This window comes from Alnus glutinosa, chromosome 1 (assembly GCF_958979055.1).
Source record: "Alnus glutinosa chromosome 1, dhAlnGlut1.1, whole genome shotgun sequence".
Lineage (NCBI taxonomy): Eukaryota > Viridiplantae > Streptophyta > Magnoliopsida > Fagales > Betulaceae > Alnus > Alnus glutinosa.
The window spans coordinates 13,192,099-13,217,840 of record NC_084886.1 but is presented as its reverse complement, the minus strand read 5'-3'; the positions used below and the strand labels follow the sequence as shown (position 1 = coordinate 13,217,840).

At 38.3% G+C, this 25,742-nt stretch overlaps 1 protein-coding gene across 1 annotated transcript; it reads left to right on the top strand.

Moving 5' to 3' along the window:
• Positions 1-520: 520 nt before the first annotated feature.
• On the top strand, positions 521-25,742 carry LOC133873419 (uncharacterized). Its single transcript, XM_062311125.1, has 25 exons — positions 521-832; positions 1,100-1,303; positions 9,910-10,127; positions 10,266-10,371; positions 10,479-10,580; positions 10,804-10,863; positions 10,966-11,044; positions 12,395-12,542; positions 13,114-13,237; positions 16,086-16,266; positions 16,415-16,443; positions 16,677-16,825; positions 17,607-17,709; positions 17,845-17,940; positions 18,076-18,131; positions 18,235-18,358; positions 19,287-19,349; positions 19,457-19,516; positions 19,605-19,766; positions 22,984-23,057; positions 23,138-23,231; positions 23,387-23,523; positions 23,603-23,683; positions 23,974-24,079; positions 25,328-25,742. The coding sequence occupies exons 2-25, from the start codon at positions 1,121-1,123 to the stop codon at positions 25,397-25,399; spliced, it is 2,607 nt and encodes an 868-aa protein (XP_062167109.1). The 5' UTR covers positions 521-832; positions 1,100-1,120; the 3' UTR covers positions 25,400-25,742.

Below are 25,742 nucleotides of genomic sequence, written 5' to 3'. Positions count from 1 at the left end.
AACATTTTACACCAATATATAAAAGAATAATGTTAAGAGACCAATTTTTTTATTTTATTTTTTTAAAAAAAATTATCTAAATTACTTAGATGGATGAGACATCTATCTTATAATATGTGAGATTGCATTACTATGGATTCAATAATGCAAAAAATATTATACATCTCATTTTTAAATTTATTATTTCATCTGTAAAATTTACATGTAAGTCCTACAAATTTAACGATTAATTTAAAAAAATAATGACAAATGTATATAAAAGAAATATAAAAACATCATTTCTCGCGAACACGTAAGTAAAACAAATATCTTCAAGGGGTAACTCAATCGGCTGGGGACCACGCCTCATGAAGCGGATGTCACTAGTTCGAATCCCTTTTTTTCTCTTGTGCGGACATATAAAAAAAAAAAAAGAAAAAAAGAAAAAAAAAAAGCAAATGAATATTACGAGATGACGTGGCGACTGTATTCTACATTTCTACCCAGAAAGCAAGCATGTGATGGAATCTGTACGACGCACTGTTCATCACATTTCAACTAACCTTATAGAAGGCTTTTTACCGTTTCTTTTCCATTTGTATTTATTTGTCCTTCTCTTTGAATCCCACACTTCTTTATTATCTCCCTTCGAATTAATTCACTGCAGTCTGCAAAGGGAGAGAGAGAGAGAGAGATTGGAGTTCTGATTGGCGGAGTTGTTCGGGTTTCGAGTGAATGCCGGTTGGTTGTTGAGGAATTCTTGCGGCATATACATAGTAATAATAAAAAAAAAAAAAAGAAATTTCTTGGCGTTTGGTAATTCTTTGAGGACTTGCAATTTGAAGTATTTGAGGTAAGTTTGAAGTATTTATTTCTCTCACTCTGTTATTATGCAAATCTTTGTTGTGAAGAGATTGAAGTACAATCTGAAGTTATTATTTTTCTTTTCCTCTATTGGGTTTAAAAAAAATATTTAATTTTCTTTTTTTACCGGTTAACCACACGCCCGAACTTTGAGCCTCCTCCAGTACTCCCTTCTCTACGTACGTATACGTACATTTTGTTGGATTTGATTTTTTTTTTTTTTTTTTTTTTTTGTGTGGAATTTGACTGAATGCAGAGAAGAGATAAGCTTTAAACAATGTCGAAGATGAGGGTGGCAGTAATTGGTGCTGGGATTAGCGGGCTGGTTTCGGCGTATGTTCTGGCAAAAGCCGGGGCGGATGTGGTGCTGTACGAGAAGGAAGACTACTTGGGCGGCCATGCCAAGACCGTCAATGTCGACGGCATTGATCTTGACCTTGGTTTCATGGTGTTCAATCGTGTAAGCAGACCCTTAATTTCTCTTCTTCACACTTTCATCCTTACTTCAATCTCATTAGTTTTTTTATTTTTATTTTTATTTTTATTTTTATTTTTATTTTTATTTTTTATTTTTTATATAGATCAATCTCATTAGTTGAATTCATGCAGCCTATAGCCAATTTTTCCCTGTTTTCTGGCAAAATAACTCAAGATAAAAATGAATATATAAGAAAATATTTTATATTGACTTCATAATCTCCAAAAGCATGGGGGACCCTTCCATTCCATTCCAAGCCCACCACCATTATGTCCTCCTCATATACAATAAACATAATCACAATTTTTTATTTCTAGAAAGGGTTTTGACACTGCGACAAGAGGGGTTTGCAACTTGAGGTAAGCAACGTGAATGGACGAAGGTGGAGTGTTGTCATTTTCCTATTGGACCTGCAAGAACAGGCTTCCACTTGCTAAAGATATCGATCTCTTTCTTTGGTTGGTTGGAATTTTAAAGTAGAAAGGTTTATGTGGAGAAAGGTTTATGTGGACCAGAAGGTAGGAGAGGGTCTTCAATAGATAGATAACGGGAGTGTCGCTGGGTCTTCAATAGATCCGACCTCATGTTTGCCTTTTGTTTCTCGAAAGGTTTACATAGGTAAACGTGTAAAAGTATGACCTGTAAATGCTTGGTACGGATAAACTTTGACCATGAAAAAAAAAATAAAATTAAAAAATTCATTATATATATATATATAAATTAAAAAATTCATTATATATATATATATAATGCTCAGTCAAGCTTCGGGCTTGACAAACAAAAACAACATAGGAGTACGTATTTTGTGAAGAAGATAATTTTAATCTTTTCGTAACAGAGAGAATTACAGAAAATCTGTACTAGGAGTTGGTAATAGTACTTGAGTTTGGTAAAATTCGTGTATAAATTTTGGATTTGACTTGAAATTTTCTTCTCGTTTGTGTTAAGAAAGAACCTATTTTAGTAATTGAATCGAGTTGCTAAAATCTGGAAGTTGGATTAAGATATCTGGGCTGACTGTACGAGAATGAATTTTTTTTTTTGGTTGTTAATTAAGCCACATGTCTGCAAATTCAAACAAATAGTATTTTTTTGGCAGTTAGATAGTTAGTGGAAAGCGATATTAAAAGTCTAAGCTTGTTGCCAAAAATCATGTCCTAGTATCTGAAAATATGAGCAAGAAACTGGTTTGGTTGCTTGACCAAAACCAGAGAATATGTGTTATTTATAATGATCAATGTACACCAGTTTAGGAAATATCAGTACGATACTTTACAACAATTGAATTATGTGAAAGGAAACAAAAACAGAAAAAGTGTCTTGTTGAGTTTGAGGAGCCGTGAGTCAACCAGGAAACAAGGAGGAGAAAAATGTAGCAAAATTCTTGGAGGGAATTGGGCTGCATGTCAGTTGTGTAGACTGTTCTAGGATGCTGAGGATCAGTCAACTGATATCTTTAGGATCATGTGCATACTGACTTCCAAGGAAGTATGCTTAGAAAAGGTGAAAAAATAGTCAAAGGAAAGCAGGTGCTGAGTAACGGCCAGTAGCCGTTGCTCGGTAGTGGCTTGGTTTTCTTCTACAAATTGATTTTCTTTTTCCCCTTGGTTATCTTCCTTAACACCCCCCCGCAAATTGATGGGAGGAAGGACCATCAGTTTGTCACGGAGTAAGCAAAACCGAGCAGCTGTGTGACCTTTGGTGAAGATATCTGCTAACTGATCAAGAGTGGGAATATAGTGGAGTTGAATATCCCAATTGGCAACTTTTTCCCGAATAAAATGGATGTCAACTTCAACATGCCTGGTGAGGGCATGGTGAACTGGATTGGAAGCCAGAGCAAGAACCCCTGAGTTGTCACACCAAAGAACTGGTGGAGAAAGAAGAGTGACATGAAGTTCTCTTAGCAGCATACGCAGCCAGTACATTTCTGCAGTTGCCAATGATAATGCTCTATACTCGGCTTCGGTGCTCGATCTAGAAACAATGTGTTGTTTCTTAGCAGACCAGGAAATGATATTAGGACCAAGAAACAGACCAAAGCCGGAGGTAGACCTCCTGTCATCCTGATTCTCTGCCCAATCCGAGTCACAATAGGTAGTGATCTTGATGGAGCCTTTTTTGTAGTGAAGACCATGATCAATGGAGCCCTTGAGGTACCGTAAGACACGTTTGGCTGTTGTGAAGTGAGTTGATGTTGGGGCATGCATATGTTGACATAGTTGGTTGACTGAATAGGCTATGTCTGGCTGTGTGAGTGTCACATATTGGAGTGCAATGTGACGATAGGTAGTTGGATTAGGTAGTGGTTCTCCATCAAATTTGGACATTTTGGTGCCGGCAACAAAAGGAGCTGGATAAGGTTTGGCATCTGTGATCTGAGTGCGGTCTAGAAGATGATTAATGTATTTGGACTGTCGAAGATGAAGGCCATTTGGATCTCGGATAGCCTGAATTCCAAGGAAATAACTGAGTGCACCAAGGTCTTTGAGAGCAAATTCTGATTTAAGCTTGCTTAGGATCCAGGAAATGGTGTCCTTGTGGTTGCCAGTGAGTATTATATCATCTACATAAACCAACAGACAAATGTGAACATGGTTGGCATGATAGGTGAAAAGGGATGGATCCAATTGAGATCCGGTGAATCCAATGTCAAGAGAGCTTGAGATAACCGAGTGAACCATGCTCTCGGGGCCTGCTTAAAACCATAGATCGACTTGTGTAAACGACACACATAGTTTGGGTAGGAGGAATGAACAAAACCTTGGGGTTGCTCCATATATACCTCTTCATCCAATACCCCATGGAGAAATGCATTGGAGACATCCAGTTGGTGGATTGGCTAGTCAAATTGGACAGTTAAGGCTAGAGCAAGTCGGATGGTTCCTCTGTTTAATGACTGGGTTAAAAGTCTCATAATAATCAACTCCACCAAGTTGATCAAACCCCTTTACCACTAGTCTGGCCTTGTACCTATCCACACTGCCATTTGATTTTTGCTTGACTTTAAAAACCCACATATTTCTAATCACATTGTGATGGGAAGGCCTCGGACATAAGGACCATGTTTGATTTGAGATCAAGGCTTGATATTCAAGGTTCATGGCATGAATCCATTCGGGTTTGGATGCAGCTTATTTGAAGGTTGAGGGTTTTGGTGGAAGGTGAACTGTGTGTAGAACTTGGAGGGGATATTTGATGGTATGGAACATTTTAAAGCCGGGAAAGTGTTTAGGTTTGGAGTGACTAGTTTGAGACCTGGTCACAATCCGGTTAGGTGGTGTCTCAGGAGGTGATGAATGAGAAGTTGAGGAAGAATGAGGAAGGAAAGGTTGAGGAAGTTGATGAAGAGAAGGAGAAGAATCTGATGGTGTGTCTAAGTGGGTGGAAGACTCATCAAATGTGGTGGATGTGACAGAGTGTTCAGGTTGAGGTGCAGAAATATCATGTTGAGCAGGACGAGGTGAAGGTGGGTGAATGAGTGGTGTCTGTGTTGGGTGAGGAGATGGTGTGTCTATGGGATTAGACATATCTTCAATTCGGTTAGATGATGCTTCAACAGAATTGAAATCAGAATGTAACTGAGATGGGATGAGAACTAGTGAGTTACCTGGGGAAGTTGTGACCTTGCAGGAACCAAGTGAAGAGGAAGGATTCTTTGCAGGAAATTGGGTCTCATCGAATATGACATTCCTTGACAAGTACACTTTGGTGTGGTAGGATCCAAGCACCTATATCCCTTTTGGTTAGAACCATAACCAATAAATATACATGGCTTGCTCCTAAAAGATAATTTGTGAGTTGCATAGGGTCTCAAGAGAGGATAGCAAAGGCACCCAAAGGTTCTAAGTGTTGAGTAATCTGGAGGGTGATGAAAGAGCTTGGAAAAGGGGGATTCCTGTTGAAGCACTGGGGATGGCAGCCGATTAATCAAATAGATGGAGGTGAGGAAGGCACCCACCCAGTACCTTGGAGACAAACCGGATTGAGCAAGAAGAGTTAGCCCCATTTCCATCACATGTCTATGTTTCCTTTCAGCAATGCCATTTTGTTGAGAGGTATGGGGACAAGTTAGGCGATGCAAAATGCCATGTTGAGTTAGAAATTGTTTGAAGTGAGTAGAGGTGTATTCACCTCCATTGTCGAATTAAAATTGCTTGATGGTAGTTGAGAAGAGATTTTCAGCAAACAATTTAAACTTAACAATGCTAGCATAAACATCACTTTTATTTAAGATAGGATATAACCAGGTAAACCGGCTATAATCGTCTATAAACAAAACATAGAACTTACAACCACTTAGAGAAGCAATAGAGGATGTCCAAACATCCGAATGGATAAGTTCTAGAGGCTTAGTAGAAACCCAATTGGATTCAAAAAAAGGCAATTGTTTGGACTTGCCTAGTTGACATGATTCACAAACCCTTGTCCTATCTACTGAACCAGAAAGTGGGAGGTGTTGGTTCTTCAAAACTTGCTGAAAACAGCAGGTGAGGGGTGTCCAAGCCGTTGGTGCCACACCATATCTGAAGTTTTAACGCCTAGGTGAGCTGTGAGACCTTTCCATTGATTGAGGTGTTTGGATTTGAGGGAGTATAGAGGAATGGGATGCAATCCATTGTCACTTGGTCCCTGAAGTAGCACAGCCTTTGTTAGGTTGTCCTGCACAGAATAGCTTGAACCAGTAAGTGCAAACCAACAATTGTTGTCTAAACAAAACTTGTCAATGGAGAGGAGATTGGCCGAGGCATTAGGGTAGTGAAGGATATTTTTGAGAAGGAGGGGAGATAGGGAAGATGATTTGCTGTGAACCAAGGATGAACCAAAATTTTTGATACTCAAACCTGCCCCATTGCCTACACCGACAGTGTCTCCTCCGTCAAAGGGTTGAGGATTGGCAATGTTGGAAGAATCAGCCGTGACATGAGTGTTAGCACCGGAGTCTGCCAGCCAGTCTTGAGTCTCAAAACCATCATTGAGTTGGGCCACCATTTCTTCCAGTTGAGTAGGAGGGTGTTTGCCTTGATAGGAGAAATCCATGCGGTGATAGCAATCCAATGCATTGCGGCTGCTCTTGCCACAGATTTGGCAAGGTGAACGAGTTGTGGTTGTGGGAGGAGTGCGTGTTTGAGAGTTTCCCTGCTGGTTGAGATAGCTAGGCCTAAGGTTGGGAGGCCTAAAGTGCTGGTTGGGTGCAGGGTAGGGTAGATTGATGGCATGAGGATCACTACTCCCTCTGAAGGTGCTTCTCGGTGCAAAAGACTGAGGACGAAAGTTGGGCCTTGGACGAAATCTTGGTCTCTTAAACTGAGTGGTGTCAGTTGTGTTGTGGTTGGAGGGACTGCCTTGCTTGTTAGTGTACAAGGCAAAGGACCCGGTTTCTGGTGTGATAGTAGGACGTTGTTGGTTTTCCAGCAGAGTTTCATGGTTAAGGAGTTCAGATTGGAAATTAGCAAATGTCATGCCATGGTCACGGGTAGCATAGGAATGAATTGTGACAAAGGTATGAAAGATGGGATTCAAACCACTTACAACAAATGAGATGAGATCGTCATCATCGATTGGCTTTCCTACAGTGGCTAGTTGATCTGCCCATTGTTTGGCCAGATTCAAGTACTCAGTGCATGACTTGTTTCCCTGTTGCAAGCTTTGTAACTGTCGCTTGAGATGGGAAATTCGGGACTTGGACTGAGAGGCATATCTAGTTGCCAGAGTTGTCCAAGCTTCAAATGATGTTTTCAGGCCATACATTGTTGATACAATGGAAGGAGAAATTGAGCAAATGATCCCGCTTAAGAGAAGCTGGTCTTTCTTCTGCCATGCAACATAGGCAGGATTTAGAACTTGAGTGTTGTCAGTATTAGTGAGAAACTGGGGTGGACAAGTATCAGTGCCATCCACAAGTCCTTGGAGGTCATTGCCTTGAAGAATGGGTTGAAATTGTGCAACCCAGGCTAGGTAATTTGGTCCTTCAAGTTTGAAAAGTTGAGAGAAGGAAGGGACGTTGGATAGGGGTGATGTGAGTTTAGTGGTTGGGTTGGAAGAGGCAGTCGAGTTGTTGAGGTTGGTCACTGGTGGGTTGGTTGCTGGTGGGGTGTTATGTTGAGAGGAGGAAGCTGAGTTAGCAGAGGAGGAATTGGGAGTAGCCATGGACGAGCGTTGGCTCTTGGGGTGTGCTCTGATACCATGAAAATATGAGCAAGAAACTGGTTTGGTTGCTTGACCAAAACCAGAGAAGATGTGTTATTTATAATGATCAATGTACACCAGTTTAGGAAATATCAGTACAATACTTTACAACAATTGAATTATGTGAAAGGAAACAAAAACAGAAAAAGTGTCTTGTTGGGTTTGAGGAGCCATGAGTCAACCAGGAAACAAGGAGGAGAAAAATGCAGCAGAATTCCTGGAGGGAATCGGGCTGCAAGTTAGCTGTGTAGATTGTTCTAGGATGTTGAGGATCAGTCAACTGATATCTTTAGGATCATGTGCATGCTGACTTCCAAGGAAGTATGCTGAGAAAAGGTAGAAAAATAGTCAAAGGAAAGCAGGTGCTGAGTAACGGCTAGTCGGTAGTGGCTTGGTTTTCTTCTGCAAATTGATTTTCTTTTTCCCCTTGGTTCTCTTCCTTAACAGTATCATGCTTAAGAGTTTTTAAACCATAGTTCAAATTATTGATGCGGTTTATGGCTAATGAGGGATATAGTTGATTTTTGTTAGGTTTTGTGTTGGCAAATTCAATGTCAAAATTATTATGGTTGTAAGTCCTAGTTAGGGAGATAAGTTGGTTCTAGAATTAGAGCCAAAATTGTGTTGAAATTATCAAGTCTAGAGCCTGCCAATCAAATTCCGGTTGATAGATGATTGAACACGGGTGTATTGAATTTCAAAGAACAGAGTTTCAGAGAGGTGCAGTCGTTAGGTGATTGATAGCTGTTTGAACGAGGACTTAAAGAAGATAAAAAGTTGAGCTCTCGAGAGGTTCGGTTGCAAGGCGGTCAATACATGTTTGAACACGATGATTTCATAAACTTTTTCACATGAGCCATAGAGAGCCTCGGTCGCTATTCGATCGATACATGTTAGCCATAGAGACGTCCGGTCGATGCCAATTCGTAATAAGTTCGAACAAAGCATTCATTGAAGTAGATCCGAGACACTCGGTTGAATCCTCGTCGCAGCCTGTTTGGACCTTGCCGCTCAGAAAATTGTGAAACCCTAGCATGCGTTTGAACGGGTCATTAAGCCGTTCGAACGCCGTGGCCTGAGATAATGTATTTTGTAAATCGACTTCTATCAAAACTTCAGGTTTTCTCAATGCCTATATAAGGACTTATATGCACGATTTTTATAGAGTAAAGAGCTTATTGTTTTGTGTGCTAAGAGAGAACTTAGTTCTTTGTGCGTTCAAGTTCATCTTTCTTAGAGTTTTGTTAAATCACACTTAAACTCTCAAAAAAGTCTTCAGCCACCAGAATTTCGAGATTGCAAGGGGAAGTTTGATAGAAGTATTGCCCAAGGTTCTAGAGTTACTGTGGTAGAAGCAAACAGGTCGTTTGCTTGGTACAAGTGAGGTGTCTGTTGCAAAGGTTTTGTATGTGTGTCCTACTTGTTATTGAATTCTTCTACAGTGGATGGGTTTCTTGAGTTTAGCTGCCTTGCAGTGGTTTTATCTTTGATGAATTTTTCAAATGGTTTTCACTTCGTCACCAAATTCTTGTGTTGATTGATTTACAACTTTTATTATATTTGGTGATTGTTTGTGTGGTGATTAGATTTTTTAATTTGTGGTATTGGCTTGAAAACACCTGTTCACCCCCCCCCCCCCCCCCCCTCGTGTTGTTTGGGGTCGTTTGGAATTTTTCAATTTTCATACATACAATTCATAACTGTAAAAGAAGACAGATTTTATCTAGTTTCTAAGTAGAGTAATTTGAAATAACTAAGAGTTATCAGCTATTGTAAATAAGATTACACAATTGATGTGTGGTTAGAAACAATTCATGGGTGTCAAGTAGGAGAACAGGTATATGATGATTTCTTGTGAAAGAGCATTATGGAACATCAACATCGATGGAAAGCAAGTCTTTGTGTTTTTCTCTATCGGGAAGAACACTACAGAAGTTGTGCTTGCTTTGTGAAATTAACATGCCCTACAGAATGAACTATGAAAAGATTGTGTGGCATAAGATTTTTGTTCGCTAGTCAATTAGAACCTGTATGCAATAACTAAAAATTTATGTTAATTTTTCTAAAGTACCTAACTTTGTAGCATTGAGATGTTTGCAGTTCTTTATAACATTAAAAGGTTGCATTTGCTGCCTATGTTCCTATGGCTTTCCCGCCTCATCTCAATTTATGAATAACAGTGTTCTTGCAGGCCTCTTTGTGCTGTATATTAGGTTGACTCTTCTTCCTCCTCTTAAATGGGATCAATTCCATCACTTGTTTATTGAGAGAGAAGGATCCGTTTCTCCCGGAAGCTCATTTTCTTTTTTTCGTTTTCTTTTTCTTCCGCCAAAAAGACAATAAAAATTTTCCTTTATGCTGGATTTGTTCTGTTGAGACAATATTGGGAAATTGAGCAGGTTACATATCCAAATATGATGGAGTTCTTTGAGAGTCTTGGAGTTGACATGGAAGCATCAGATATGTCATTTGCAGTGAGCTTAGACAATGGCCAAGGTTGTGAATGGGGGAGCCGAAATGGTTTGTCAAGTTTATTCGCACAGAAGAAGAATGTGTTAAATCCACCATTTTGGCAAATGATTAGGGAAATCATAAAGTTCAAGCATGATGTCCTAAGGCAAGCCATTCTCTTTCAGACTTGAGACATGATTTTTTGTTTTTGAAGAAGAAAAATATATGACAGCACTTTCAAGAATGTCTTGAGAGAAAGAAATGGAGATAGGGATAAAGCTGATTCTTTATATATTTATTGCAGTTACCTTGACGTGCTTGAGAACAACCCGGACATTGATCGCAATGAGACCTTGGGACAGTTCATCAACTCACGGGGTTACTCTGAATTGTTTAAGAAAGCTTATCTTGTGAGACTCCTTTTCCACTGCACTCTGTTACATCCTTAAGCCTTTTCAGTTAAATCTATACATCATCATTTGTAATTAATGGCAATGAAAATGTTGCATTTTTATAGGTACCAATATGTGGCTCAATTTGGTCCTGCCCTGCTGAAGGAGTTATGAGCTTTTCAGCTTTCTCTGTTCTTTCATTTTGCCGAAATCATCATCTACTTCAGGTATAAATTCTTTTCTTTTTTTGAGGAAAAGTTGCAGGTTTGTGTATGGAGATGTGTGTGTGTGTGTGTGTATGTATTGTATAAACTAGAGGCATATGTGTTGTACTTTTGTGTCTATTTTTTGCATTAAATAGTGGTTAGTAGGGTTATTTTCTGCATTTCTTTTCCAATGTGTCTGCTACTGGAGTTCTCCATGTTAATTTTGGTTTAATGCTCTGTATAGCTCCTTGGCCGCCCACAGTGGCTCACTGTCAGATGGCGTTCACATTGTTACGTGAAGAAGGTGCTAATCAGTGGTCTTTGGAAGAAATGAAGTTGCTTAGTATATTACATGTGGATTAAATGTTGTTTGAAATTGATTTTTGGTTTAAAAAACAAAATTCAGGTCAGAGAAGTTCTGGAGAGCAAAGGTTGTCAAATTAGGACTCGAACTGAGGTACATTCAGTTTCAACAACTGATAAGGGTGAGTAGTTATTTTCATATCTTCACTAACTTCTTTTTCACTTTTATTACTTTTATGCTTCAAATGATCATGGAGTAACTGTCTTACTAATAATTAATGACAACTTTGTGTATTCATATTCATTTGGTTAAGATCTATTTATCTATTTAGTCAGTCATATCAATGGGGAAAGAAACTCAGTAAAAACTTAAATATGAAAACACATGGAAAATTGATTGGAACTTGACACAATGCATTGATGACATATAAGTAGAGCATGTAACCACTTCAAAACATAGAATAAATTTAGGAAGTCCTAAGGGAAGCATATTCCGAAGTTGTCTGCATAACTCAGAGATTGCAAGCTCAAATCAAATGTGACCAATACACCAGCTGGAATTAACATATCTTCGGACTTACCTCCTAACCTAGACTAGGTAGGGACAGAGCCAGACATTTTAATGGGAGGGGGCCAAATATATATATTTTTTTAAGTAGGGGTTAAAGTATATATATATATACACACATATAAAGCCAAATTTTAAGTAAATTAAAACTAACCTAGTTTTTATATTTTATTTTTCCCTTCAAATTAAAAATCAATAAGCAAAATTGAAAAGAAAGTTCTTTGGAAAAAAAGTAACGAAAACCGCTGTCCAAAGATTTAGAAAATGAAAAAAAAAAGTCTCAATTTTTGTACAAAAATTGAGAAATTTCAGTTGGATGAATTGTGTGCTTCTCGGCGTTCTCGCAAGGCTTTACCTAAATACTATGGCTCTTGAAGCTAACATTTTCTTGATCCTTTTGTTAGAACAACCCACTCTAACTAACACAGTAGCCTACTAACTGTTATACAAAACATACTAGATTCCCATATACATAAGTCTTACACCTAATGTGTCTTGATGTAGGATTGATATAGGGTAATGTGATGTAGGAATAACACATTCCTCCGTCAAATATTATAGGAAAAAGTTTTGACAATGAAGCTATCGTTCAAGATGAGATGAAACCAGTCGAAGAGATGATAAAAAGGAAGGGGCCAAGGGGCCAAAAAAATTTCTTGCTAAGGGCCAATATATATATATATTTTACCTTAAATTTTTTTTTCTTCTTAAGAGTTGAGGGGGGGCCATGGCCTATACTGCCCCCCCTCCCTCCGTGCCTAAGACTAGGGTCGGTATTCAGTTCCCTTCAGACTAGAGTAATCCAGAATCATTGGATGTCTCATATGAGTTGATAGATTTTGGCTTCAGTCGAGAGCTATAGAAAGAAAACAGCTTAAATAATTTGTTCTTGTGAACTGCATATTTTTTCTGTATTGGAATCATGGTCCTTTTCTAATAATGAACTTTAGAGGACATTTCACAGGTTGCATTGTAATGGATGGAGATGGTTCCGAAGAAATGTACAGTGGTTGTATATTGGCTGTCCACGCCCCTGATGCTTTGAGAATATTAGGAGACCAAGCAACATTTGATGAAAAGAGAATACTTGGTGCTTTTCAATTTGTCTACAGGTACATTCACTCATCTCCCTAATCATCTGTACCTACAAAAGTATATTTCAAAAATGAAAACCTCTCTCTCACTATGAATTTTTCTAAATTTTAAATTAATTATGGGCATGAAGGATGTATGTTACTGTGTCCACGGGAGGTCTCATAGAGATTATCACTAAAAAAAGTATATTTAGATTTGAAAAATAGTTACATAAGAATCAAATAATCATCACACTTAAGGGAATTTTCCAATTCTCTTTTGGAGATTGATAAGGTTATATTATTATTCTTGAATTGGAGATATGATGTTAAAGGATCTTATTGGAATTAAGCCGAATCCTTCTTTTAAGTTTTCATTTATTCATTCTCTTCTTTTTGGTTCCTTCTTCTTCTTCTTTTGTTTTTCACTTTTCCAGTGTTTAAGATTGTCAAAGTGTACTTGTTAACTGGGCCTACATAAGAACTGTAATGGTGCTTACACTCTTCCATGACTTTTGGTTTTTAAAAAATGAGCTGCTAAAATTGATGGCACTCTGCTTTAGTGAACCAAGTTAAAATGCATAATCATTCTTTCACTTTCCATTGGCAGTGATATTTTCCTTCACCGTGACAAAAGTTTAATGCCCAAAAACCAAGCAGCATGGAGTGCTTGGAATTTTCTTGGAAGTACAGATAGTAAAGTATGTTTGACATACTGGCTCAATGTGCTTCAGGTTAGTAACAAGTTTCATTTGTGAACAATTAAATTTCTATTAGTGTCAAGCTGAGTTTGAACAGTAGAATTTCTGCATGTTGATCTTAATGCGGTTGGATTTCTGCTTCACTTGCGCTTCAGCACATTAGAAATATATAGAGCAGCAACTTATTTCCTTGTGGGTCAGACTAATGGGTTAAGGCAGTTTGGGATTCTCCACAATAAGAAAATGATAATGAAAATTTCATTGCAGGGCAAAGTCAAGAATGAAATACACATGAGATAACTTCTTTAAAGACACTTCTAGAAATTAGATGACCTAGAGCTTACGATTGTTTTTTGATAAGTAAGCAAAAGTTTATTGAAAAAAGCGTAAGGCGCCCCTAAGTACACTGGAAGTATACACAGGAGAGCCAAAGCTGACCCGCGAAAACCCAACAAAAACCCCAAAAGCTAAGACTTAGAAACGAAAGAGCAAGAAAGTGTTGTTGGGTTTACTGGAAGAGCAAGAAATTGTAAAGTCGTTCAGAGAGGGATTGAAACTTCTGATTGCTCGAAGAGGTGGGAACAAAGATGGGCGCTTTTTAGAGGTTTCTTCATTCGGGTTGGGTGGTCGGAAAGGGTTCATTGTTATCCCCGAGAGTCGTGGAGGGTGGGGTTGGATCAAATTCTCTGATGAGCTGAGAAAGGTTGTTGATTTTCTCTCTGGCCCGGTGGGTAGTGGGAGTGGTTCCTCTCCTTCTTTGGAGAAGAAGGAAGTGAGGCTGTTCAGCCGAGTTTGGGTTTGGCTCCGAAGTGGACGGGACCCTCTTTTGCGGAGGTGTTGAGGTCGGTTCCGGCCATTGCTGCGAAGGAGTTGTCCATCGTGGGTGGCGGTCTCCAGGTCAAGGGCTTCGTTGTCGGAGCCTTGTGAGCTTGATCTTCTTCCGACAGTGTGGTATGCAGAGTCTGTACAGAGAACAACAGTGGATTGCTTCTCGCTGGAGTCGCATCAGCTCAACCTGTTGGACAAAGACCGTTTTCTTTGTCCGCAGGGTAAGAAGCGTCCCTCTTGTTCAAACTTGAAAATTGAACGTTCGAGGCTGCGGAAGTGGCGTAAGATGGGTTCCGGGTTTTTTTTGGCTTTGGGCCGGGCCGTAAGGAATCTTCTGGACCGTTTTGCCGGGTCGGGGCTAAGTCGTAAATCTTCTGGCTTCCACGTGGGTCGTCTCATGTCGAAAGCTAAAGTCTTCCGTTCGTCGAGTTCGCCGCCGAAGACGACGTCGAAGGTGTCATTTGGGCTGATTCTGGTTCGACCTCCTCCTGGGGGTTTGGAGGTTGCTGCATCGGTAGCCACAGAGGGCGCGGGTCCGGCGATCTCGGTTTCTGTTGGGGGTTCCATTAGGTCGGAGCCCTCGTTGTCGGCAGTTACAGGGACGACGTCGTTTATGCCTTCCACCGGGGGTGAGTCGAGCAACGTCCATATGGTGCTTTCAAGCCAGACTCCAGCCTTTAAAGAATCTTTTGAGGGTATGGGTATGAGTATGGTATCATTGGGTTATTTGGGGTTCTGTCATCCTCCTCTGCCGGCACCGAAGTTGTTGCTTCCGGTGGCTTCGGCAGCTTCTTTGGGTTCTGTCTCCTTGTTGGTCGGTTCTGAGTTGAACTCTTCTCCGGTGTCCTCCTCCTCTCTAGTCCCCGCGGTTCCTTCTGTTCAAGCCCACACAGCTTCTTCTTTACATGTCTCTGCAGATCCAGTAGAAGAGAAGAAGTCTGCTGAAGATCCTCGTTGGATTTCAGAGTTATCCACTGATTCGACTTTGGGAGAGAAAGTCCGAGATGTAGTCTATTGGTGGAAGGAGGAGGTATCAAAGCTTGAAGAGAAGAAGGATCAGCCTATTGTTTGCGATCAGAATTGGGAGAAGGATTGTTGGAGTATCGAGGCAGAGCTCTGGGGGAAGATCTCCGAGGTGTATCCGTTGTTGACTAAAGAACAGAGAAAGAAGCATCGGGAGATTTGGGGTGAGATGATTGAGAACAAGAAACGCGAGAGTAAGAGGGAGCTTCGGAATCTACAAAGTTTCGTAAATTACGGAGACATCAAAGCTTCTTCGAGGTGTAGGAGAGACAAGGCCAATAGGTCGTAGGGTTGGTTGCTTTGAGGGTTTTTTTGTGGGTTGTTCTCAGGTTTCTTGGTGTTTTGGGTGCTGTATGGTTTCTTTTGCGGGTAGTATTTTAGTTGGTTCTTTGTTTTCTAGGTTTTGACTTGGGGGCTGTTTCCTAGGTTTTTTTTCGGGTTTTTCGGGTTAGCTGTGGTTCTCCTGTGTATACTTCCTGTGTACGTAGGGGCGCCTTATGCTTTCTTTTCAATGAAATCTACTTACTTATCAAAAAAAAAAAGAGCATCTAAGGAACATCCCACAAACCAACCCCCAAGGCATACAACTCTACAATACACAGGCATACAATAGAGCATACAATTGTCAAGACTCAATCATTAAGAATCCCCAACAGCAAGAGCTACATTCTATTTTATGTAGATATTGGTATGAGATTCCACTGTCATCAGGGGATAATATTACTTTCCACATTAAAACAGAACTCCTCAATTGGATGGGATATCCAAATACACGGTAGGCTGGCAAATAAGAAGATATACTTTCAGGGAGAGAGAGTGAAAGGAAAGCCAATATATTACAAAAAGCATATTACTTTATCAGTGCTAGTAATAAGCCAAAAAAATGGCAATGTTGTAGCTGCAAAGGATTGACATTTCACTTCTTGAAAACTTCTACAGTATTGCTAAATTGGGCCGTGTCTAAAAGCATAAGTTTCTCAGTTGCAGTTTAATGCTCTAATTATATACCTTGGAATATTTGAGCTTGCAGAATATTGGTGAAACGAGACTACCTTTTCTTGTGACTCTCAACCCAGATCATACACCAAAACATGTCTTACTCAAGTGGTCAACTGCTCATCCAGTCCCGTCTGTTGCTGCATCAAAAGCTTCGCTTGAGCTTGATCATATCCAAGGGAAGAGAGGAATTTGGTTTTGTGGGGCATACCAGGGTGAGTTTTCATGATATAGAAAAAAGACATATATAGAGGCTCTTAAGTAACATATATTGTTTAAGAGCTGACCTTTTGCCTATGTTTTAGAAATTTGGACTAGCTTCACATTCAGTTATCATCTGAGTATTTGTGCTACATTTTTCAGGTTATGGCTTCCATGAGGATGGATTAAAGGTAGTGACTATTGCCAATAATTTTTATGAGTTATAAAGATATATGAGGTAATAAGGTGCTAAAAGATTGTTTCTCTTCTGGCGTGTACATAGATTGTAATTTTTTTTTAATCAAACACCCCAAGCCTTTGGGAAGAATTGTGCCCAAGCCTATAGCTTTTCTACCGTCTATATTTTCCTTTCACGAATTATATAGTTGGCAGAATGCATCTTACATAGTATTCTTCTTGGCAGGCTGGCATGGCTGCTGCACATAGTATGCTCGGAAAAAGTTGTGCTCTTTTGAGCAACCCGAAACACATGGTACCTTCTTTAATAGAAACTGGAGCGCGCCTTTTTGTCACTAGATTCCTTGGATGTTATATATCTGCCGGATGTTTAATGTGAGTTTACTCATAACGATAATTAGAGATCCTTTTAAGATTGTTCTGGCAGTTGTTTCCTCCTTGCAGTGATATAGAGGCATGCTTCTAGGCTTGTAAGTTTCTTCTATATGTACTCCGAATATCATTCAATGTTAAATAGTATGTACCCTCTGTCATCTGGGTTCCAGACTGAGAGGACACTGAATTCTTTGGTAATACAAAATAAGGTTGGTGGTTATGACAGTTCAGAGAAAAATTTAATCTGTAAGTTTTTGTTTTTGACTTAAACGTCTATGGGAAAGGGTTCAAAATCACTGAGGTGTTAAATGTTGATTTGGAATACTTGGCCTTTTGGCTAAAGTAGGGGTGTCTTGATTATGTGTGCATGCCAGGGAACTTTGGAGATGGTAAGGGGGTTTTGGTTTACTACTACTGTAAAATATAATGGATAATCTCATAGAAAGTTGGTCCCAAAAGAGTTGGGCGAAGGGTACTATAGACTCTTGTTGAAATCCTGGCTCAGATCCTACAACTTCCACCTTGAACTGTGTCTTCTGACACATTTTAAATTTAAAACTTCAAGTTGCATCATGGAAGTGTTTAGCTAAGTTATTGATCTACATTCCACTTGCTAAAACTATCTTTTATATCTCTTCTGTATCTTGTATAACTTATAGTTCATCTTTGATTTCCTTAACACCCATCTGTCTCCACAATATATTGCTCTGTTATTTTTTTATGCAAAATAAAATTTAAATTTCATGGAGGTTTGATCCACTGTTCATTGTGGTAATTACAGTCTACTTGAGGACGGGGGCACAGTATTTACCTTTGAAGGAACCAAGAAAAAATGTCCTCTGAAAACTGTTTTGAGAGTTCATAGTCCCCAGTTTTACTGGAAGGTATGTGCTCCCAACTTATATTGATATCTTTCATAACAATCACATGCCAAATTGTGTGATGCAAAATACAAAATGATTTTGTTATATTGCAGAAAATTCTCCCACCACTGACAAGCACTATATTGCTTTGATCAGGTAATGACACAGGCTGATTTAGGCCTTGCAGATGCATATATAAATGGAGATTTTTCTTTCGTTGATAAAAAGGAAGGTCTTTTAAATTTTTTTATGGTAAGATCAATCAATCTGAGTCTGATCCAATTCGCCGAAAGCCAATAATGATCAAAGTCTAAACAAAAGTTTTTTTTTTTTTTTTTTTCCTGGTATTTAATTACTCAGATATTGCTTTGCTCATTTATTTCACAGATTCTTATTGCCAGTAGAGATGGAAATTCGTCTATCTCAAAATTGAATAAGAAAAGGTAGATTGTGACTGGTAGACTGACTTGAATAATTGATTCTGATATTACTCAGACTAATCTCCTCAATTGCATTACATTAAGCATTAATCTTTGTTGTCTTTAGGGGCTGGTGGACGCCATTGTTATTTACAGCTGGTATAGCATCAGCAAAATATTTTTTTCAGCATGTTTCAAGGAAAAATACTCTTACACAAGCTCGCAGGAACATCTCTCGTCATTATGACCTGGTAGGAATGACCTGTAAAATTCATCTTGATGTCTTTCAATAAGTCTAGAAGTACTGCTAATAGCCTTAGTAAATATAACGTTGTGTGACCATGTGTTTTTGCACGAATAGGTTTAAAGTATGTAAACATCCATATATGCACAGATACGCTTTCATGAAGGCATGCGTGAAAACATAGTTTGGATCAACTTACCCATAGTCCCATATGATGTGTTGTGAACATGTGTTTTTTGCATGAATAGTTTTGAAGTATGTAAAATCTATATATTCAGAGTCATATGCACAGATATATGCTTTCATGAAAGCATGGGTGAGAAGGTAGTTTGGATCAACTTAGTATATTAGAAAATAAGGGAAGATTCACAAAAGAAAGAAAAGAGAAAATATAGCATGAGTTAGTCAGGAATTATGTGATAAAGTTCAACCACAATGACTAATATAGGTACTTGTACTCATCTTCCAACCAACCAATGGTACAACAACATCATAGAATGGAAGCTGTTACTGGATGATCTCAGTTATGCACTGGAGAGAATTGTTCATCACCATACGAGTTTTAGAGTAGTTTAACAATGGTGGTCTTTTGGCATTATCATTTCAAGCTTTTCCTGCATTGTACAAAGTTCATATAGGTTATTGGGAATAGGTATTTCTTAGAAACTTTTATCAAATTTAGTTCATAGAAAGATGTAAATTAGGGTTTTCTCTTTATCAATTACCATTCTATAAGATCAATTGTACAAAGATTCTACTCTCTTTGGTCTCCCTTATAGTAGCCTGCCTACCCCATGAATTTGTAAAATGTGGTTGTGTTAAATGAGTTAAGATGTGTTCAGTTTGAGACTGGATGTTTTTTTTTTTTTTTGGTGCATTTTAGTTTCCTTTTGTGACAGGCAGAAGCTTATGAGTCCTATTTGTTATGTTGCTAGAGTAATGACCTTTTTGCTCTGTTCTTGGATGAAACAATGACATACTCCTGTGCTGTATTCAAGGTCAGGATCAAAACCTTTCGATGATTTATGATCAAACAAGCATAATTTTCTTCCACGTATTCCATTTCTTTAACTTATATTTATTTATGTGTTTAAACTTTTCATAGAAGGAAGATGAAGACTTAAAGGTTGCACAACTGAGAAAGATCTCTCTTCTGATTGAAAAGGTAAGACTCATTCAATTGGAGTCATCAAAATTTGAAATGTTCTTGTTGTAAGATTTTTCCAACTCATTTCTCTCTTCGATTAATTCAGGCAAGAATTGATAAAAATCATGAAGTTCTTGAGATTGGGTGTGGTTGGGGAAGCTTAGCTATTGAAGTTGTCAAACGAACTGGATGCAAGTACACTGGCATAACTCTGTCTGAGGAGCAATTGCAATTTGCGGAAATGAATGTGAAAGAAGCTGGCCTTCAGGTATTGACTTGATGAATGACATTTGCATACAAAAGAATATATCGTGGGCTCTAAATAAATGTAGAAAATATTGGAAGGTGATATGTGTTGTGAATCTGTGATCTGTCTTTGATACTGATGTAGGGAAGGTGAGAGAAGAGAACACCTTCTTTTTAGGTTTCTTTGAATCCACAAGGAAAGAAAAGAAACGATGAAACAAAAGTTCAATTTTATTGGAGTAACGATATGGAGGTATACTCCAAACATTACACATTTATAGTTTGAAAACTTGTCAATAGACGGTTTGAGCATCTGGCTCATTAATCTCATGAACATACTTGGTGAATCAGAAAATCTAAAAGGCATAACTAGCTACTCATACAACCCCTCCATTTTAAAAGCTTTCTTCCACTCATTACTAGGTCTGATACATAAATGATGGTACTCGTCTTCCCAATCAATCCAGAAAACAACCTTGGCACACTCCAAGATATGCAGCATATCATCATCTCCACATTTTACTTATCAAGAAAAAAAGAAAAGAAAAGAAGATATGCAGCATATCATCTAATGGTAGTATAGGGAACCTATACTTTACAGTAATTTTATTGATGGCTCTACTATCTAGCACATACTAGACATGCTATCTTTCTTAGGTGTTAATAGGGCTGGAATAACACAGGGGCTCATACTACCCCCCATTTCTCCTTTTCTAATCAATTTCTCCACTTGACCTTGTATGATCTTATGTTCTTTTGGACTCATCCAGTAGTATGGTTGGTTAGGTGAACTTGTTCCTAGGATAAGGACAATCTGGTGTTGGATGTTCTTCATCAGAGTTAATCCATCTAGTATGTCATCAGGCATAACATTTTTAAATTCTTGCAGCAAAGTCCCTAACTGACTTGGAATTATAGGCCATTACTCTCTTCTTTCTTGACAAATAATGTATAATTCTCCCCACTTTCCATAGACTTCTTAATGAAGTTACTAACAACAAGTGAAGATTGCCTCTCAACTTATGGAGTTGCAGTACTACGTTTTCTGCCCATAGGGACAAGAACAATCTTCAGCCCACCATTGTAAAAGGTGAAGGCATTATCCTTATCTCTATAAATAGAATCCACGTCATTATTCTACAAAGGACGCCCAAACAACATATGACTAGCATCCATATCCACGACATCACAAATGACTTCATGCTTATAAAATTTTCCAATTGAGAATGGAATACGACCTCATTCAGTTATCATAGTTTTGCCTACCTCTTTGATCCAACCGATGGTCTAAGGGTAAGGACGCTTGTCCATCTTGAGCTGAAGTTTTTCTACCATCTTCTTAGAGACAATGTTCTTGACACTACCACCATCTATGATTAAATCACAGACTCTTTGATTAACTGTACATCTGGCACTAAAGATGTTATGCCTTGTGCAATGGTTTCCTGTCTCGGATATACAAGAAAAAGATGATCATCACAACCAAGTCCTCAATAAATTAAACTGGATCCTTCTACTAAAAAGCCTCATCTTTGTACTCTTCATATCCCAATTCATAATCCAGTCACCGTCTTCTTTTGGGACATTGATTAAACCAATGTTTTGCTTAATTACATCTATAGCACTTTGCTGGCAGCAGTGGAGCATATAGACCAACGAGTGGTGGTCTTTTGTTGCTGGGTATTGTCTCTCATCTTGGCTGTCCACTAGCTAGATTTTTGTTATGATTGACGGTTTGTGGACTAGTTTCACAATTGCTGCCTTCCCTTGATTTGTTGTTATTGCTTGGGTTGTAGAACTGAATCTGGTGGACATGGGTATTCTTGAATTGGTATGTTCCAATTGGGCTTTTACTTGAATCTTCATGATGAAATCCTCTACGATAACCGAACCCTTGAGGGTCACAGTCATGACCTGTGACATCCCAAAAAGTTAGTTTTACATTAGGAAGATGAATTGCCCACATTGAGTGGGTGGATTATAAAGGTTGTCATGGGTGCGAAGTCACACATTGGTTCCTTAATAGGTGAAACTATGCTTTATAAGTGAGTCTAGAGAGCTTAATTATAACTTCGATTAGTCCTTTTGGACTGGTACTGCAGATGTGGCTAACAATTTTGCTGAGTCTTAACAAGACCATGCCTATCTATGTTAAGAATAGCCTAATCGTCGTCTCAAATATGGTAGTGACCAAGATTCTCTATTAACAGTTGGATCTATTTTCGAACTCGCTGTCAACATCCTTGCATGTGTCGTTGCATCTGATAAACCTGCTGCTGCAAAGTTGAATTTCATCAGGAGGGCGATCTCCTAGAGCATCAACACCTAGGCTTTGATGACCTTGATCATTGTTGGAAGCCATAGAGATGGTGGATATTTCTTGCTTTTGTTCCAATTGACATAGTGGAAGGTGGATGAAAAGAAGAACACCTTCCTCTTCCTAGGTTTCCGTGAATCCAAACAGAGAAAAAAGAACGATGAAACAAAAGTTCAATTTTCTTGGAATAATGACATAGAAGCACACTTAAAATGGTTTCATATTTATTGTCTTAAAACTATAGACCCCTAAACTAAGCAAAATTAATAATAAGCCCTTAACAATTAGTGAAGGAAAACATAAGAAAACCCCAAGTGCCTCCAGGTTCACGTTCGAGTTTGAAGTTGCGTTTTGAACACTATTTCCAGGAGTGCAGTCTGTCTACCATTCGAAGACGTATCTCATGCTTCTTCGAGTCTCTCAGTCACTCCCTTTATTTGTCTACATTTCGAAGGTCATTCGAACAGCCTTATCCTGGAACCCTTTTCGTGTCTTGTTTCTCGCAAATCTCTCCATGTAATCTGTATCCAAACCGTTCTACATTATATACTGTGAATCTTTACTTTTACAACTTATTAAGCATATGTTTTCTACTATGTGGGGTTCCTAGAGAATAAGAGTTTGACCTCTTTTTTTTCTTTTTCTTTTTCAAGTGATATGAAAGACATGGAATGGGCAAGAAATAGTTTGTAAACAACCCAGCAAGAATTCAAATTAGATTAATACTTAATTAAGGAGCTTTATACCCTGCACTTCATAAAAGAAAACGCCTGCATCTGTTACTATCCAGTTGCAAGTTGCATATAATGACTCTCTGGTTCTTCTCTCATCATGAGAATATCTGACTGAATCTGGCAACTCTTATCATACCCTTTTCTCCACCAGTCACTTTGAATTTAATTTTAATCCACTCTATTACCAGGACCACATTAAATTTCTTCTTTGCGACTACCGCCAATTGCCTAATACCCGCAAATATGACAGAATCATATCTTGGTAAGTTCCTTTGACATGGAATTCATATCTGACTTTAACTTTCTCAGTGAAGAACATGATCTTGGATAGTATTTTTTCAGTGAGATGCTAGAAGCTGTTGGCCATGAGTTTATGGAAGCCTTTTTTGGTTGCTGTGAATCAGTATTAGCAGAAGATGGGCTTCTTGTTCTGCAGGTAATGATAGGGTTGAAACAAGAAAGCTTGTGTCCTCTTTCATTCCCTGTTTGATTATATTTTCATGAATGCAAAATGCCCTGGTCTCTATACCTCTTTTATGGGTTTAATTTAAATACATTGCTAACTGTTTTAGGTGGTTGGTCTTGTTTTAGTTCATATCAATACCAGATGAACGTTATGATGAGTACAGGCAAAGTTCAGATTTCATAAAGGAATATATATTTCCTGGTGGATGCTTGCCTTCGTTAAGTAGAGTAACATCAGCCATGGCTGCTGCATCCAGATTCTGGTACAAGTTTATTTTGTAGAGATATTGTTTGTTTAATATTTATTTCTCTGCCAAATTAACAGAAATTTGGTAACTGCAGTGTGGAGGACCTGGAGAACATAGGGATTCATTACTACCAAACACTCAGATACTGGCGAAAGAATTTTCTCGAGAAGCAGAGGTAAGGAAAACAAATCTGTAAAATTGTCTCAAATAAGTGGTAGAAAAAGAAAATTATTCAAGCATCTGAAGTCCTTGTGATTTATTATTTTATGTTATTCTTTAAGCCATTATGCTGGAAATTTGCATGTTTCTTTAAGCCGTTACATGTACAAGTTTGCATGTTTATTTTATTTTATGTTGTTCTTTTAGCCATTATGCTGGAAATCTATTATTATTTTCAATGATATTATATGAAGACTAAAGAAGTTTTGTATTTTGATATTGTGGCATTAATTTTTGTGTTTTCAGCAAAATCCTCAGTCTCGGGTTTAGTGAAAAATTCATTCGGACATGGGAATATTACTTTGATTATTCTGCTGCTGGTTTTAAGACACATACACTCGGAAATTATCAGGTATATTTCTTCACTTAATGAACAATTGCTGTTTGGCCATGCCCCTTGTTAAATACTTTAGAAAGTATTGATTAATCTGTTAAGAACATTTAACTTGTGTCAAACACTAAGAATCACTCTGGGGCTGTATCCATGGGAGAAAAAAAATCGTACTTCATAATTCAAATTTTGATTTTGCTTGGTGAAACTAGATGCAGTATATATGAAAGCTGAAACTAGAACATAAATGCTCTTCATTTCACATCATATTATTATGGCATAAGCAAAATATTCCCTGATATAAGATCATTGTTTTGCTTCAGATCATGGAGATAATAAAGAGAAGGGTATATTTTACATAGTTTTTACAAGCATAGAAATGAGTAAACTATTATAGAAATCTTGATTAGAAACAGTTTAATGTAAGATGCTGATGTTTGGTTCTTGAAAATTTAAATATAGCAATGTCATCTTGCCATCCATCATCCATGAATTAAATTGTACATGTAACTCACGGATTGAGGTCTCATGCATGCAATGGTTCTAATTTGGGCCGTTCATTTAAAATGAAAGGCCCTAAATCTGTCATGTTATCAATACAGATTAAAAAATAAAACTCTTTCTTTCCAGCCACCGATTCCTACCTTTTTCACGACCATCATAGCTCCACCATCACCACCAGACCACCACTATACCAGCACCACAAAGAAAGAGAGAGAGAGCTTTTGGTGGTGGTGGTGGTGGTATAGTGGTAGGGTGGCGGTGATGGTGAAACTGCGGCGGTCATGGTGGAGGTAGGGGTTGGCAGTTGCAAAGAGAGTTTCAGTTTTTAATTTGCATTTATGAAGTGAGATTTTGGGCCATTCGTTTAAAATGAACAGCCTGGATTAGAGCTATTGTACGGGATCTCAATCCGTAACTCATAAAAGGTTGATGTGACACAATTATAATCTCACTTACATGCATGGCTGATAAAATAGGAGGATGACATTGCTGCTATGTTTAAAAAATTTCACGGACGAAATTAGGAACTTAATCGATTTCAAAGGCGAAAACCAAATCTGGGCCAAATTTCAGGTTCTAAAATTAATTTCAGCCTAATTAAATAATGATAATGCTTGCAATTGGTGATCACATTCTCTGATAATACCATATCTCCTTCACTGAATGAAGTTGTTTTAGACTTCTCTCACTTGTCATGACAGTTTATTTTGCATATTGTTTGGAGCTGCATTCTGAAATATTAATTCCGCTTTTCCCTTACTGTAGGTTGTATTATCACGTCCCGGCAATGCTGCAGCGTTTGATAATCCATATCAAACTATGCCTTCAGCAAGTTGATTATGTTCTCAAAGGAGAGACAATGTTCATATTCATGCCTGGACAAAACTATGGTCGATTCTTTCTTTTTTGGCGATCATTCTATTTTGCTTTCATTTGTTGTACGCGGGCAGACCAAAAAAGAATGGTACTAGAGGACTTCAATTAATTGCATTCTTTGCTGATTCGGAATTGTAACTTTATCATGATACAATAAATTGGATGGTCTGTGCTTGAACTCAAAGATGCCGTTGCTTATTCATATAATCATTATCTAACATTGAAACCCACGAGAAAATAGTAGAAAGTTTATGATCTAAAAAAATATTAGCCTAAGTTGTATAAAAGTTGTACTTGATAAAAA

What these genes read in the sequence shown, in the direction of transcription:
- LOC133873419 (XM_062311125.1), top strand. Translation starts at nt 1,121, where the DNA reads ATGTCGAAGATGAGGGTGGCAGTAATTGGTGCTGGGATTAGCGGGCTG. An exon ending in GAAATCATCATCTACTTCAG is followed by an intron (nt 10,581 to 10,803) that starts GTATAAATTCTT and finishes TGCTCTGTATAG; the next exon opens with CTCCTTGGCCGCCCACAGTG. An exon ending in AGTTTCAACAACTGATAAGG is followed by an intron (nt 11,045 to 12,394) that starts GTGAGTAGTTAT and finishes GACATTTCACAG; the next exon opens with GTTGCATTGTAATGGATGGA.